Source organism: Heptranchias perlo, chromosome 43 (genome assembly GCF_035084215.1).
Source record: "Heptranchias perlo isolate sHepPer1 chromosome 43, sHepPer1.hap1, whole genome shotgun sequence".
NCBI lineage: Eukaryota > Metazoa > Chordata > Chondrichthyes > Hexanchiformes > Hexanchidae > Heptranchias > Heptranchias perlo.
The window spans coordinates 6,368,136-6,383,901 of NC_090367.1; the positions used below are offsets into that span (position 1 = coordinate 6,368,136).

Sequence of the window (15,766 nt, forward strand, 5' to 3'; positions counted from 1 at the left end):
TGGGTAATTCGCAGAACATGGGGAAGTCAGAGGAGTGGGAAGCTGGTAAAGATATACTACCTTCCCAGCAGAGGCTGAGGAGAAGGCTGCGCATTTCGGAGTCGTGGGACCCAGGATGAGTAGTTGCCTGAAAAGAAGGACGTTCGAGGCACATTGTATCTATGATGTGGAGATGCCGGTGATGGACTGGGGTTGACAATTGTAAACAATTTTACAACACCAAGTTATAGTCCAGCAATTTTATTTTAAATTCACAAGCTTTCGGAGGCTTCCTCCTTCCTCAGGTGAATGTTGTGGAAACATTCACCTGAGGAAGGAGGAAGCCTCCGAAAGCTTGTGAATTTAAAATAAAATTGCTGGACTATAACTTGGTGTTGTAAAATTGTTTACCATTGTATCTATGTGCAGGCTCTGAGGTCAGTCTCCAAGGATGTGTGGTAACTGACCGGTGTGACTCTTGAGTCTACTTCTCTCATTTGTGGCAACATCAGGGAAGCTTTTTTCCTTTGTTGCAGGTATCAATGGAACATGTGGTAGCTTGAATGAAATCTGGAGCAGATCCCAACCTAAGACATGGCTAAAGACCATGTCAGTGTCTCCACCTTCAGCTCAATGGAAGCACAACTTGCAACTCTGGTCAGAATAGGAGGAAGAATAGAGAGCAGCCTGCATAGCGGTTTCCAGATCATGGTAGCTGCAATGCATGGTACTGTCTTTCAGGGCTTCCAGGATCTAATAGCTGCTATTAGACAAGCCATCCCACTGATCAGAGATCCAGAGTCCAATGGAATAGCGACGGCTGGGGTTGACTTGGCAGATACATACGCTTCTCAATGCAGCAACATCCAGCAGCCCTCTGGCATTCTCTCTCAGAGCACTACATCAGTGGAATGTAGTAGGTGGCACCAGGCTGCCCTGAAACTAATTCCAGTTAGTCATAATTTTCCAAAGCTCTCTAGATTCGGGAATTGTGCCTTTGGGTTAGAAAATTGCAAATGTAATTCCACTATTTAAGGAAGAAGTGAGGGAGAAACCATGAACCTACAGACTTGTCAGTTTGACATGAGTGGGCAAGATACTGGAATCTATCATTAGGACAGAGTGACTGAGCACTTGGACAAGTATAAGCTGATCAAAGAGAGTCAGCACAGATTTGTGAAGGTCGGGTCCTGTCTGACTAATCTAGTTGAATTTTTGAGGCGGTCACTAACACAGTGGACAGGGGAGTGTCTATGGATGGTGTCTACATGGACTTCAAGAAGGCATTTGAAAAGATTCTGCACAAGAGTTCATTAGCAAAAATAAAAGTGCATGATATTGGAGGAAACCTTGTGACATGTGTTGGTAATTGGTTGGAAGGTCGGAGACAGAGAGTAGGGATGAAGGGAATGTACGCTAGTTGGAGGGATGTGATAACTGGTGTTCCCCCAGGGAGCTGTACTGGGGCCTCAGCTTTTCACTGTATTTATCAATGACTTGGATAAAGGAATAGAGAGTTGTATATCTAAGTTTGCAGATGTTTAAGTTAGGAGGCACAATATGTTGTTTAGATGGGAGCAGGAAGTTACAAAGGGACATAGACAGATTAAATGAGTGGGCAAAACTGTGGCAGATGGAGTTCAGTGAGGGAAAGTGCGAGGTCATCCACATTGGATCCAAGAAAGACAAATTGGAATATTTCCTTAATGGTGAGGAACTAGGAACTGTGGAGGGGCAAAGGGATTTTTGGTGTTCTGATACACAAATCACTAAAAGCTAGCGCAAAGGTACAAAAAGCAATCAAAAAGGCTAATGGAATGTTGTCCTTTATCTCAAAGGGGGCTGGGACACAAAGGGAAGGAAGTTATTCTTCAGTTGTAAAGAACCTTGGTCAGACCCCATTTGGAGATACTGCATTCAGTTTTGGGCAGCGCACCTCAGGAAGGATATATTTGCCTTGGAGGAGGAACAGCATAGATTGACCAGAATGATACCAAAACTTAAAGGGTTAAGTTATAAGGCCAGGTTGCATAGACTAGACTTATATTCCCTTGAGTTTAGAAGATTGAGAGGTGATTTAATTGTGATGTTTAAAATCATAAAAGGATTCAGTAAGGTCAATACAGCGAAACTATTTACTCTGGTGGGGGAATCTAGAATAAGGGGGCACGATCTTAAAATAAGAGCCAGGTGATTCAAGAGTGAAATCAGGAAACACTTTTCACATAAGGGGTGATAGAAATCTGGAATTCTCTCCCTCTAAAGGCTGTAGATGCTGGGGGACAATTGAAATTTTCAGGACGGAGATTGACAGATTTTTAGTAGGGAAGGGTCTCAAGGGATATGGAGAAAAGATGGGTAAGTGGAGTTAAGATACAGATCAGCCATGATATAATTAAATGGCAGAACAGGCTCGAGAGGCTGAATAGCTTACTCCTGTACCTGTTTTCCTAATAGGTTCAGGGCACGCAGACGTAATTCAGTAACCATTTTAAAGTCATACATTCTGGCCTTATTTTTACATAATACTTTGATTTGAAATTATTTATAGTTAAAAAGAAAAACTTGCAAAGCAGAGGGAAAAGAGGCAGAGATCGGGTCCCAGTTCCTTTATCATTGCCCATGGTTCCCCTGAAGCAGAGTATACTTATGATGTGGGATCAATGCCGCCATGTCTCCTGCCTCATTTTCCTGGGTCTGTAACCATAGCAGAGGCCTAAATGGAGTGTTCCCACAGTTAGTGGGCCTTACTAGCTGCACTGAGTCCCCTCAGATTGGAGGATCTGAGAAGAGCAGGCAGCGAGCTCATGGAGGGTCCAGTCAGGTAAGTACCATTTTTTTTCCTCCCCCTGTTTCTGGATGTAGACCCCTGCTAAGGAGTGGCTAGTGCCAATGGAATTTTGGGTCTATGCAGATGACCTGAACCAGATGGGTTCAGGGGAGATGGAGCTGGCGTTGACATGTGGCCTAACCAGCAATCCTTCAAGGGACGGTTGGAATTCGCCACCAAAATGGTAGGTTTTTAAAAAAAATACTTACCAGAATCTGCAAGCTCCTGCCGGCCACTGCTTGACCCTTCCCAATTGCCTCCCTCCTCCTCAGACTCACCTGAGGCCCTTGGCTGGTGTCCCAGCCGGCCAATGTAGCTTCTCCCCACCTCCCACACACCTCTCGCAACCGGCAAGCTATCTCTGGACCTGCCACTGCTGCAAGCATCTTGCTGATACTATCCTAATGAGGCCGGTGGACCAGTTTGCCATGGCTCTGCAGCATATACTGCACCAGGATCGCGCCCCAACTCTGGTGCAATCCAATTTCCAGGCCAGAGTTTCTTACAACTTAACATTTAGTTCACATGGTGTAGTTAAGTCCTCCTTTTTATATTTTTAACTTTTCTAAACTGTCTCGACAGTTACATAAACAAAAAGTATCTCTTGACATCATATATTGTCCACTATTCTGGGTATTAGTAATTTTGATTATTTGGAAAGGTTATGGGCTTGGTTTTTTTTGGAAAAGAGATTTAGATTTGACCTTATTGAAGTCATTAAAAGGTTGATAGTTGATACAGACAAATTGTTCACTATGGTGCAAGGTTCAAATCGCAGAGCAGAACGAGGCAAAGTCAGATAGAACAACTTCTATCCGAATACACTTGTGGTATAAATTAACAGGGAAGGCCGCTGAAGAGGATAAAATAAATGGGCTTATGAGACAATTAAATGTGCTTCTAGACTGAGAAGGAATGAGGATATGGTACGAATGTGGGTAAATATGGTTGAGATGTAGCAAAAAGATTCAGCTTGTTGGACCTGAAGGTCTTTTTCTTTTCCTCCAACTTTCTTAATTCCTCTTCTGAAGTTGCTGGCTCTTGCTGGGGTACAGTACCACAGGTGTTGGCAGTCCTTTGGTACCTCGACACAGTAGTCATATATGAGCCTAGACCAGCATTTCCCAAACTGGGGGGGAGGGGGGGGGGGGCGCGAAAGGTTCCAAAGGGGGGAGCAAAGAGGTCGGAAAAATCAAATATTTTCAGAAAAAACGATGGCGCGGTGTGTCCCAAAGTGAACACTTTTGCCCTGCTCCCTACACCCTACACATGTAGCGGTTTAGGACACTGCCTTAAATTACGATAATCCACTCACTTGACCGGGGAAGTCCCAGGAAATGGCAATGACGTCGCTCCGCAAATGACCAATGGGCTGTGTGAGTGGGAGGCACTAATCTAAGGCAGTGTCCCAAACCGCTACACGTGTAAGGAGCAAGGCAAAAGGGTTCACTTTGGGACACACCTGAAGGTCGTTTTCTCTGAAAATATTTGATTTCTCCGACCTCTTTGCGCCGGGGGAGGGGAGGGCACGTCCCACAGTTTGGGAAATGTTGCTTTATGGTAAAGACCTGTAGGGTAGCAGCCAGTACCATTAGGATAACAGTATGTTTTAATTTTATACTTGTGATTTATTGATCTTTGTTTTCTGCTTTGTAAGTTATCAACAAATATCTAATGTTTACGTTTATAGGGGGGCGCGAGAGGCTCACCTTCACTACTGTGGGGTGGGAGTCAAAATAGTTTGGGAAACGTTGGCCTAGACAATGGGTAGATAGTGTGCGATAGTGTGAAACAGGCGATAACGAGTCGGCAGTCCATTTTACATCTCTCCCCGATTTTTATTTCCATCGAAGTCAATTAGCGTTTTACACTACCGCACAAAGTCAAGATCTACCCCACTGTGTGCTGGCATGTTTGTTTATGGGAAAATCATAACCGAGCCTGACGTTGCCTTTGCTCGATGGCCACACATCTGCTTTCCAGCAGGAGTCAGTGGATGCTAATTAGAACCCAGGTTGATTCTATTTTTCCTCTCCTTTGCCAAGGGGTCCTGAGGCCAATTGTAGTGCCACTGCTGAAGATCGGCTAACAGATCAGAGATGAACCCTAATCTGTCAGCTGAGTTTCCTCAGTTTCTTGATTTTTTATGTTCTTGGTCCTGAGATGCAGTGAATGCCTTGAAGAGGATCAATATTGTGATTTCTGATGTTCCATGCTGTTTACTGCGGTAGTATGCTATGTCTAACTGTTTTACTCTCTTATTCTTCCCTCTGCTTCTCTGCGCCTCTCTGCCTGTAGAAGAGCACTTGATTGAAAGTGAGTACTACTGCTTAGTTATCTCTACCTTTGTACTGTGCTATTAGTTATGTTTCCCGTAGGTGTGTTCTAGTTAATGAGAACTGGTGAGAAGTTACTGCTTATTGAAGACATCAACATGGTGGGACCTTGTCAGTCTGCACCTTTAATTTAAAGTTGAAAACCCACTCACTTGCATACAGAAGCTTGCACCTGCGTACAACCTGAATATCCACGTTCGTTTACACATAAGCATGCGCATAGGCACACATTCATATGACTGCGTAGACACAGATGACTGATTATACACACACACACACACAACCACCTACACACGACAGCCTGTATTCATGCGCGCAAATGACCACCTGTGCACACGTAAACACACACGTGCGTAAACACGCTGACACCCCTCATTCACACCCACGCACACATTCCTGCGCACATATGTATATGCCCTTGTGAATGTGCACGAATGGCAAAAATAGCATGCACACAACTACAAGTTTGTTCGTGTTATTATGAATCAGAAAATAAGCACCTGGGGAGCCTTTGGGGATTCAACTGTTTTTCTTTCCTCACTGTAATGTCAGTAGTTAAAGCGGTGACTAGACTGTGTTCTAATTCCAGGCAGCTTCTGTACTTTCACCGGGTGCCAGGTCTCTTTTTTTGCGGGCTATTTTTAAAGTCCCACTGGAAATATACAGAACCTGAAGTTTTTTTTTAAATTTATAAAACGTTGCTGTGTTTCTGTGTTAGACCTTTACATTGCCCACAACAAATATGAGGAATATATGGAGATCAGACTAGAAATATGGACACCGCCATTTTAAGTCCTACCTAACCTACAAAATAATGTTTTGGGGTGAGGTAGGGGTCAGGGATGGTTATCAAACTCAATGGTGAAACTTGGCAAGTCTGCATTCATCTGTTGACGGAAGTGGTGATCAGGAAAGGGGAAAATTTAAGATCAGTCCTGAAATGTCAAACGTCAGGATCTCAACCTTAAAAAATCTAATTTGAAGAGTTGTAACTCTGCAGTTCTTGTAGTTTATGCTATTTTCAGCCGTTAAGGGTGTGGGGTTACAAGTATCATTTCACATTCTCCTTATGGCAGTGGATATCACATTTTTAAAAAATACATGAACTTGATTCTGGTTTTTTTTTATTGCTTAAACAATTGTGTCTTTATCCAAAGTTTCAGCACCTTGTGACTGGTCTCAAATAGTATTTTTTTTTTAAAGTTCTGTGTGACACAGAAACATAGAAATTTTAGCACAGGCCATTTGGTCCATCTTGCCTGTACAGAATTTAGGTCCCTTCTCAGTGATTGATTTTATAGTCCCATTTCCTGCTTTCTTCCTATACTGTTTCATATTCTTTTTCTTTATGTAATTATCCAGTACCTTTTTGAATGCTGCAATCAATTCATTAAATGGCCTGGAATTTCCTGGAAAGTTTTGGTGCAACTATGGCGTAAATCGCACCGTTTGTTTCTGAGGAAATTGCATGTAACGGTTTTACGCCGCGACATCGTTAGGCGTGAATTTCCTCAATCATTACGTTGCTCCTAAGTTACGTCCGCCAAAATCCACTCAGCTCATTAACAGAGCTCTGTCTGCCATGCAAAAGAACAGAGAATGCTAGTTTCCTGCATTTACACCAGTTCTGAACGGGCGTAATTTTGGCTCAAAATTTTAAGCGCAGCAGGTCCTGAAGTCATTACGTCTGGTGTTTTATAGCAATTTTTCTTAAGTATTTTTTTTTTCAATTTTTACTGAGATCTGCACTGTATTTTCTATATCTTTGAATGTTTTTTATGGTATTTATCAGAATCTGTTGCATTAAAAAGAGAAAAGTTTCCATAATTTCATTTTCTTGAACATGCTGTGCACAATTTGTGTATACATAATGGTTTAATGGCTTCAAACTTTAGTTTTCATAATGTCAATAAGATAAATAGGCACTTAAGCAAGACAAATGGTGTACATTCTGCGGTTTCCTTGGGACCACGATTGTTTACGCTGATTTCTGCTTGTTTTAAGCAGTTGTTTTGAATTGGGCATATGCTGGTGAGATTCACAGGAAAGTTTCGCGTAAGTTGCCGTCAGCGAGATTGGTGTAGAAACCGGTGTAAATTTCGGCATAAGTCGGTGCGAGGAAATTTCAGCCCATTGTTGATCACCGCCTGTGTCATAGCATTCTACAATTACACCTACAACAGTTTCAATCTGTGTATGAAAATTGCCATGTACACACACACGCGCACTCTCCGTCCCCTTCCTAATAACTAGTACATACACATACGAAAACACAAAGGAGGGGGGAAAGAATTTGATAGGGCCTATTATTGGGTGCGGGGAGCACAATCCACTATTACCCCGCGCCCAATAGCCCCTGCGCAGGCAGGAAGAAACTTTTGTGAGGCCTGAGGACTTACCTTCAAGCAGCGTTCCGAATCAGCGTCGGCACGAGGATTCAATGCAATTCGCACTTTCCACCAGCAGGGGGAGCCCCAACCTCTTAAAGGCAGGCTGTCTCTTAAAGGTAGCCGGTACCTGTTATTTACTGAAAATAACAGTCTGCTGTCTGAACGGAGATCAGACATTGCACATACAAAACACAGATGCAGGTCCCGTCCATATGTTTACAAACTGATGAATTATGTTAAAACATTGAATAAAGGTTGCATACTACCAAATCCCACATCGTCCAATCTGCATGCCAGACCTCACCAATCTGCTGATCTGAGTTTGTACCAGGCGTGGGAGAGTTTGCACAAAGGTTCTCTGCTGGTGCACTAGAGGCCTTGGTGTAAGAGGTGGACAGAAGGATGGACATCCTATATCCGCAGAGGGGAGGGGCGGGGGCAAGAGGCCCTCCAGACATATACCCAAAAGGCAGTGGAAGGCAGCGGGGGACAAAGTCAATGCCAGGTGCACAGCATCATGAACATGGATACAGTTCAGGAAGAAGTTCAATGCTTTGACGAGTGGTCAAGGTGGGTGAGGTCAATTGTCAAGTGGTGTCTCCTACCAACTACACCACTAGCCATATCCACTGCTCCACGCATTACACCCCCCATCACCCACATACCAACAAACTCTTTCCATCAGTACTCAACTCTTCCAATCAGATGCTTCCTTTCATCCTTACACATTACCACAATTGCAAGCCGCCCACCCACAGGCCACACACACTGGCAGCTTTTCAACCATGACAAGCACATTATCCAGACACACGTCCTTCTTTCTTGCAGGAGAAGGTAGCGCACATCAGGAGGCAGCAAGTGGCAGTGGCATTTAGCCCGTCGAGTCTGTTCCACCATTCAGTGAGATCATGGCGGACCTGTGACCTAACTCCATATACCCGCCTTAGCCCCATATCCCTTAATACCCTTGGTTCACGGAAATCTATCAATCTCAGATTTAGAATTCACAATTGAGCTAGCATCAACTGCCGTTTGCAGAACAGCGTTCCAAACTTCTCCCACCCTTTGTGTATAGAAGCATTTCCTAACTTCACTCCTGCACGTCCTGGCTCTAAATGTTAGGCTATGTCCCCGCTTCCTAGTATTCAAGTATAGGAGACCTCCAAAAACTGTTACAAATGTCTCGGCAGCCAGAAGCAATAATCCAACCACTAACCTGTAAATCCTGCATGGTCCCTTTAAATAGCACTGGTGGGGGGGTCCTCCAGGCACTCTAAGACACATTCAGATGGTCGGGGTTAAGACTGTGCGTCGAGTTGAGCGTTAAGTGCCAAAATGGTGTCTATCAGTTTAAATCAGCGTTGCACACTGTTTGTATCCATTTTCTCCTTACTTTACATGCTTCCGGCGTTCGGTATTTGCGCATGCACTAACTCCTATACCAAGATGGTGTCCGGCGCACGTCACGCTGGAAACATGCGTGCGCAGCCAAGTCGTGATCTTGGATGTTGGAGAGGCCGTGTAGCGCCAAAACAACGGGTGCTACACGGCCCAATTTAGCTCCCATATACTCTTATCACTGCACCTTCTTAATAATCTTCACACACATACATATTCTAATACTGCATCCCATTCCTAATAACTAGCACACGTACAAAAGATCCACCATTGCATCTTTTTCTAATAATCAACACTCATACGCACATTATTGCATCCCCTTCCTAATAACCTGCACACACAATCCATCACCACATCATTTTCCCAATAATCTGCACACACACATACACTCTCTCCTCTTCTCAATAATCTACAAAGATACACACACACACTCCATTATTACATTGCCTTTCCTATTTTTATAGAATTTTAATTGAGGAAGGGTTTAATAGACAGTAAAGGAGGGTTAGTGGTTGGCAGGTTGTTTGCAAACACTGTAATATCTGAGTTAAGCAGGTTACTATATGGCTTGCTTCACTAACTTGCAGCATTGAGACTAACAGTGTGCAGTTGACAAGGCCGTGGATCAGTTTTTCCATAAGCCCTGAAACTCAAGCCCGTAAAATCATTGATGCAATTTCCTTACCAATCTTTTCTCCATTTCTTCCCAATTTTCTCTCCTAATCTGCCGAAGGCACAGTCTCATTGCTGCGATATGGCTCCACAGGTCCTGGACACGCTCCGATACCTCGCGCAGGTGGTCAGTCTTCAAAGACTGACCTAGAGAATGAGTGTTGATAAACTGATCGTTTGTGCGGTGCATCTGTCTGCAACCCATTTCCACAAAAAGTGACTTTCCAGGAGTCACTGCAATCCGGAATGGGAACCCTGGCTGATTTCTCTCCTTCCTAGCTCAGAGGCATCGAGATCAATTGTAGTTTTGCTGAGATCAGTCAACTCACAGAATTTAACTGAAACCTTCCCGGCCTCTATGGCTCTGGTCCACATTGGGCAATGCATTTACCAACTGAGCCATTTGGTCTGGTTCTTTGTTTGGTTCTTTTTAGGTCAGTGGAGGATTTGCCATCTCTGAAATGAAGTGCCCTTCCAAGGACATATTCAGATTATTTAATTTCTTCCTTCACTTAAAAGCAACTTACCTTTTCTCCCTGAATATCACGATTGTAATAGTTTGCAACTGAGCCAATCAGACCAGGGAAGTCCCAGTTTGATCCCTGGTCTGTGCTGAGTTTGCTGATCCCAGCTGGGATGGCAGTAGGGGTATCACAATTGGCTTCAGTGCTCTTGAGCTAGGAGAGGTGAAAAATCAATTAAGTTCCTTGCTTCTGATCAATATCCAGTGACTCTGTTTGTGGATGTCGGATGAGGACAAAATCAGGTTCAACTGTGTTGCCTCCTTCGTGATAGATCAGGCTGACAGCAATCACTGTCTCGGCTCACACAATGAAGAATGCTTCTCAAGAAGGGCTGTTGATTCTCATAGGACTTTATTCTATCAAGAGCGATGCCTTCAGGAATGGGAGGGGACAAATTGGAGGGAAAAGGCACAGTTAACTTTCATGTTAAGGAAATGAAAACTCTGAGGAATTGTAATCTTCGAAATAAAAATCTGTTAAAAGTTCAAAGGAACCACTTCACATAACTTGCAGGATGCAAACTGTGCAATGTAGTTCTGACTTATTTTCAGCTGAATGAAAACACAACTTTGTTCATCGAAAAGAAACCTGTGCATGGGCCTTTAGGGGTTTGCAAATGTCCTATATGTGGGGGGCGAGGGAAAATTTTGCAGTATCAGAGGGATTCACAGAGAACTGATGCTGCATTGCAGCCTCTGTCAAATCGCCAATGGCTCAGTGATCAATTTTCCTAAAAGATCAGACATGGTTTTTGGGGCAGAGCCTTCTCCGATCCCATGATCTGAAGAAGAGTTTCCAGATGTTTTTTTCTCATTTTACAGTCTTCTCCCTTCTTCTCTTGAAATTGCTCACTTGTGCTGGATGGGGTTCCATGTACTGGTATATCACCCAAGTGGCTGTTATTCATTGAGTGTGCTTAGGCAGCATGCATCAGTGAGTTACTCGAAAGCTGGGGGCATTCCAACCAATCTCAAGCCTGTGCTCTCCTGATGCGCACAAACAGCACGCACTTTACAGCAGGAATCACAGTAAAAGAGGAGGTAGTTGAGATACTGGATGGGCTAAAAATTGATAAAGAGGAGGTACGAGAAAGGCTGGCTGTACTGAAATTGGATGAGTCACCTGGTCCGAATGGAATGCATGATAGGTTGCTGAGGGAAGTAAGGGTGGAAATAGCGGAGGTACTGGCCATAATCTTCCAATCCTCCTTAGATATAGGAGTGGTGCCAGAGGACTGGAGAATTGCAAATGTTACACCCTTGTTCAAAAAAGGGTGCAAGGATAAACCCAGCAACTACAGGCCAGTCAGTTTAACCTCAATGGTGGGGAAACTTTTAGAAATGATAATCTGGGACAGAATTAACAGTCACTTGGACAAGTGTGAATTAATTAAGGAATGCCAGCATGGATTTGTTAAAGGCAAATCATATTTAACTAACTTGATTGAGTTTTTTGATGAGGTAACAGAGAGGGTTGATAAGGGCAATGCGGTTGATGTGGTGTATGTGGACTTCCAAAAGGCGTTTGATAAAGTGCCACATAATAGGCTTTTCAGCAAAGTTGAAGCCCATGGAATAAAAGGGGCAGTGGCAGCATGGATACGAAATTGGCTAAGTGACAAGAAACAGAGAGTAGTGGTGAACGGTTGTTTTTCGGACTGGAGGAAGGTATACAGTGGTGTTTTCCAGTGTCAGTACTAGGACAACTGCTTTTCTTGATATATATTAATGACTTGGACTTGGGTGTACAGGGCACAATTTCAAAATTTGCAGATGACACAAAACTTGGAAGTGCAGTGAACAGTGAGGAGGATAGTGATAGACTTCAAGAGGATATAGACAGGCTGGTGGAATGGGCGGACACGTGGCAGATGAAATTTAACGCAGAGAAGTGCGAAGCGATACATTTTGGTAGGAAGAACGAGGAGAGGCAATATAAACTAAAGAGTACAATTCTAAAGGGGGTGCAGGATCAGAGAGATTTGGGGTATATGTGCACAAATCGTTGTAGGTGACAGGGCAGGTCAAGAAAGCGGTTAAAAAAACATACGGGACCCTGGGCTTTATAAATAGAGGCATAGAGTACAAAAGCAAGGAAGTTATGATGTACCTTTATGAAACACTGGTTCGGCCACCACTGGAGTATTGTGTTCAATTCTGGGCACTGTACTTTAGGAAGGATGTGAAGGCCTCATAGAGGTTGCAGAAAATATGTACTAGAATGGTTCCAGGGATGAGGGACTTCAGTTATGTCGATAGACTGGAGAAGCTGGGGTAGTTCTCCTTGGAACAGAGACGGTTGCGAGGAGATTTGATAGAGGTGTTCAAAATCATGAAGGGTCTAGACAGAGTAGATAGAGAGAAACTGTTCCCATTGGCTGAAGGTTCGAGAACCAGAGGGCACAGATTTAAGGTGATTGGCAAAAGAACCAAAAGCAACATGAGGAAAAACTTTTTTTACGCAGCGGGTTATGATCTGGAATGCACTGCCTGAAAGGGTGGAGGACGTAGATTCAATTTGGCTTTCAAAAGGGAATTGGATAATACTTGAAGGGAAAAGATTTTCAGGGCTACGGGGAAAGAACGGGGAATTGGACTAGCTGGATTGCTCTTGCAGAAAGCCAGCACAGGCTCGACAGGCCGAATGGCCTCCTTCTGTGCTATAACCATTCTATGATTCTCGGAGTCACTAAATAGCGATCAAGAGTGGGAGTTCTAGTCCATTTTTTTTCACTTTCCCTAACCTAGATTTGCCAAGATAATCCGACTGCTCATATTACTGTCCAGGCCTCCACACGAGCCAAGGATGAAACTTGGGAACTTCCTGTCTACATAGTTCAGTATTGGCAGGCTGTGCCTTACCCCAGTGAACCATCAGGGAGAGAGTTTGCATAGTTAAGACCCCTCACAAGCACATTACACAGTATCCCAGTTCAACATTCCAGTGCACACATTACTGCATTTAAGCTTTTGTTCTAGTTTCTGAAGTTATGACTTAGGAAAGATGGGGTTAGATGAATCGAGAAAGTTTGGTAGTGAATGGGTACCGTAAATGAACTTCAACTTGCTGTCCTCTGCATCAAATTTTTTCTTTGGTGAGAAACCCAGATAAAGGTCCAGTGTTCCCAATACACAACATCAAGTTTGAAAGGAGAGGAGGGAAGCGGTAAATCAAAGCATAGTGATTAGATGATGGGTTTAAAAAAAACCTGTAGATTGTAAGAGGAGGCAATACAGAGGGAGGTGAGGAGTTTAATTGTTTTGAGGGAAAGAATGAGTTACAGTAGGACAAGACGCATTAAGTCTTGATTTCACCACAGTGAGGATGCAGGGAGGAGGGTAAGGCCGTGTTAGGTGCCATAACTGGGGCTTAAGAGGAAAATTTAGAGGAGAATAACCATAGTAGTATTGATACAATGGAGAGAGTGGGAGACAAAGGATGCAATAGAGAGAGGATGGAGGCTGGAAACGATTGCACATCAGATCGCTTTATCTTGGACCTTGTCCTGAAGTGTAAGGTAGGTGCTGGAAGAGCCTTCCTGGTTATGGGAGCACTGTTTAAGTGTTGGATAGACTTGAACTTTATAGAATGTTAGGAATTATTGAGGGGAAAATAAGTCATTGGCAGGGAAGGAAAAAAATCAAGCTTCATGGAAGACAGCCGTAGCAATGGAGAAGATACAGGAGGTTCATTTGCGATCAGAGCAAAAGGTGAGATCAAGAAATGTCAACAGATGACGTTAATTAGTGACATTCAATCAGTTGGCTCCTGATATATAATGAAAAGGTGTCATAGTAAATTATATTTCACTATCGAAAATAGCTCAATGCAAGAGTTAATACAGTGCAGCGAACCAAAGAAAACTAGCTTCACAACCAGAAAAGAGTGAAGTGATTAAAAACTTGCCTTACCCTTCAGCTGTAGTGTATTCTTGGCTTGATATTCAGTCGATCACCTTTGACCCTTCCTTGCATTTGGAATTCCCTGGCTGTCTGTCATATCTAATCTTTATGGGTCTGTGTACTAAAGCCTGTCTTATCAAACACAGCATGGCTATCAGGGGAATGTCATGGGGAAAGGAGATAAGAGGATCAGCTTGACCAGAATAGTGAAAGCACTGGCTTTCAAACAACATGCCCCACTTCCTCCCAAGGCACAAGTTCTAACTTTAGGCTTAACCCTCCATGTACAGGCCCTTTCTAAGTTGCATCATAAGTTTTAGAAACATAGAAACATAGAAAATAGGAGCAGGAGTAGGCCATTCGGCCCTCCGAGCCTGCTCCACCATTCAATATGATCATGGCTGATCCTCTATCTCAATACCATATTCCCGCTCTCTCCCCATACCCCTTGATGCCTTTTGTGTCTAGAAATCTATCTAGCTCCTTCTTAAATATATTCAGTGACTTGGCCTCCACAGCCTTCTGTGGTAGAGAATTCCACAGGTTCACCACCCTCTGAGTGTAGAAATATTTCCTCATCTCAGTCCTAAATATCCTACCCCGTATCCTGAGACTGTGACCCCTCGTTCTGGACCTCCCAGCCAGGGGAGACATCCTCCCTGCGTCCAGTCTGACTAGCCCTGTCAGAATTTTCTATGTTTCAATGAGATCCCCTCTCATTCTTCTAAACTCGAGTGAATACAGGCCGAGTCGACCCAATCTCTCCTCATATGACAGTCCTGCCATCCCAGGGATCAGTCTGGTGAACGTTCGCTGCACTCCCTTCATGGCAAGTATATCCTTTTTTAGGTAAGGAGACCAAAACTGCACACAATACTCCATGTGTGGTCTCACCAAGGCCCTGTATAACTGCAGTAAGACATCCTTGCTCCTGTACTCAAAGCCTCTTGCAATTAAGGCCAACATACCATTTGCCTTCCTAACTGCTTGCTGCACCTGCATGTTTGCTTTCGGTGACTGGTGTACTAGGACACCCAGGTCCCTTTGTACATCAACATTCCCCAATCTATCACCATTTAAATAATACTCTGCCTTTCTGTTTTTCCTTCTGAAGTGGATAACTTCACATTTACCCACATAATGCTACATCTGCCATGTATTTGTCCACTCACTCAACTTGTCTGAATCGCCTTGAAGCCTCTTTGCATCCTCCTCATAGTTCACAATCCCACCTAGTTTTGTGTCGTCAGCAAACTTGGAAATATTACATTTAAGTAATATTTTGGAGAAAATTGTGACACATCCCAATGTTCCTTATGGGCAGAGCCACTGGAAAATTAACAATGGCCGTGGTCAAAATGGCAGCGAATTTTCCTACATTTCTCTAGAGAAAGTGTGACTGTTGTGAATCTGTACTGGTAGTCGCTGTTTATTAACCTCCCCTCTATTCCCGGATCACAGAATCAAGCTTCTTAACCTCTTCATGTTGTCACTCTTTTCTGCCCAGTTCATGCCGTCACTCCAACACTAACCTTTGTGTCTGATGCTATTTGCCTCGCCGATCTCTATCTGGAGTTACTTGACGATGCGATCAACTAGGCAGCAAAATGCAGGCGTAAATATATGCTGTTCAAAACTTTTTACTCTTATGTTCTCCTCCTCAGCTCTGCTCCATATAGCTCTCTGTGCTCAGGAAAGTCGGTTGCTCTTGCAAATATGTCCAGATACAGACTGA

General features: G+C 43.7%; 1 protein-coding gene across 17 annotated transcripts in view; it reads left to right on the plus strand.

Moving 5' to 3' along the window:
* Positions 1 to 15,766, plus strand: part of LOC137306476 (neurexin-2-like) — a 1,403,359-nt gene that overhangs the window by 111,227 nt on the left and 1,276,366 nt on the right. For 8 of the 17 annotated variants that reach the window (XM_067975722.1, XM_067975719.1, XM_067975730.1 and 5 more), the window contains exon 2: positions 5,108 to 5,125. The exons of 7 other annotated variants lie outside the window; for them this stretch is intronic. In XM_067975722.1, coding sequence (XP_067831823.1) covers positions 5,108 to 5,125 — 18 coding nt within the window. Of the gene's footprint in view, positions 1 to 1,274; positions 1,288 to 5,107; positions 5,126 to 9,574; positions 9,592 to 15,766 lie in introns of all 17 variants that reach the window. 2 more of the 17 variants (XM_067975734.1, XM_067975728.1) reach the window with 2 other exon arrangements.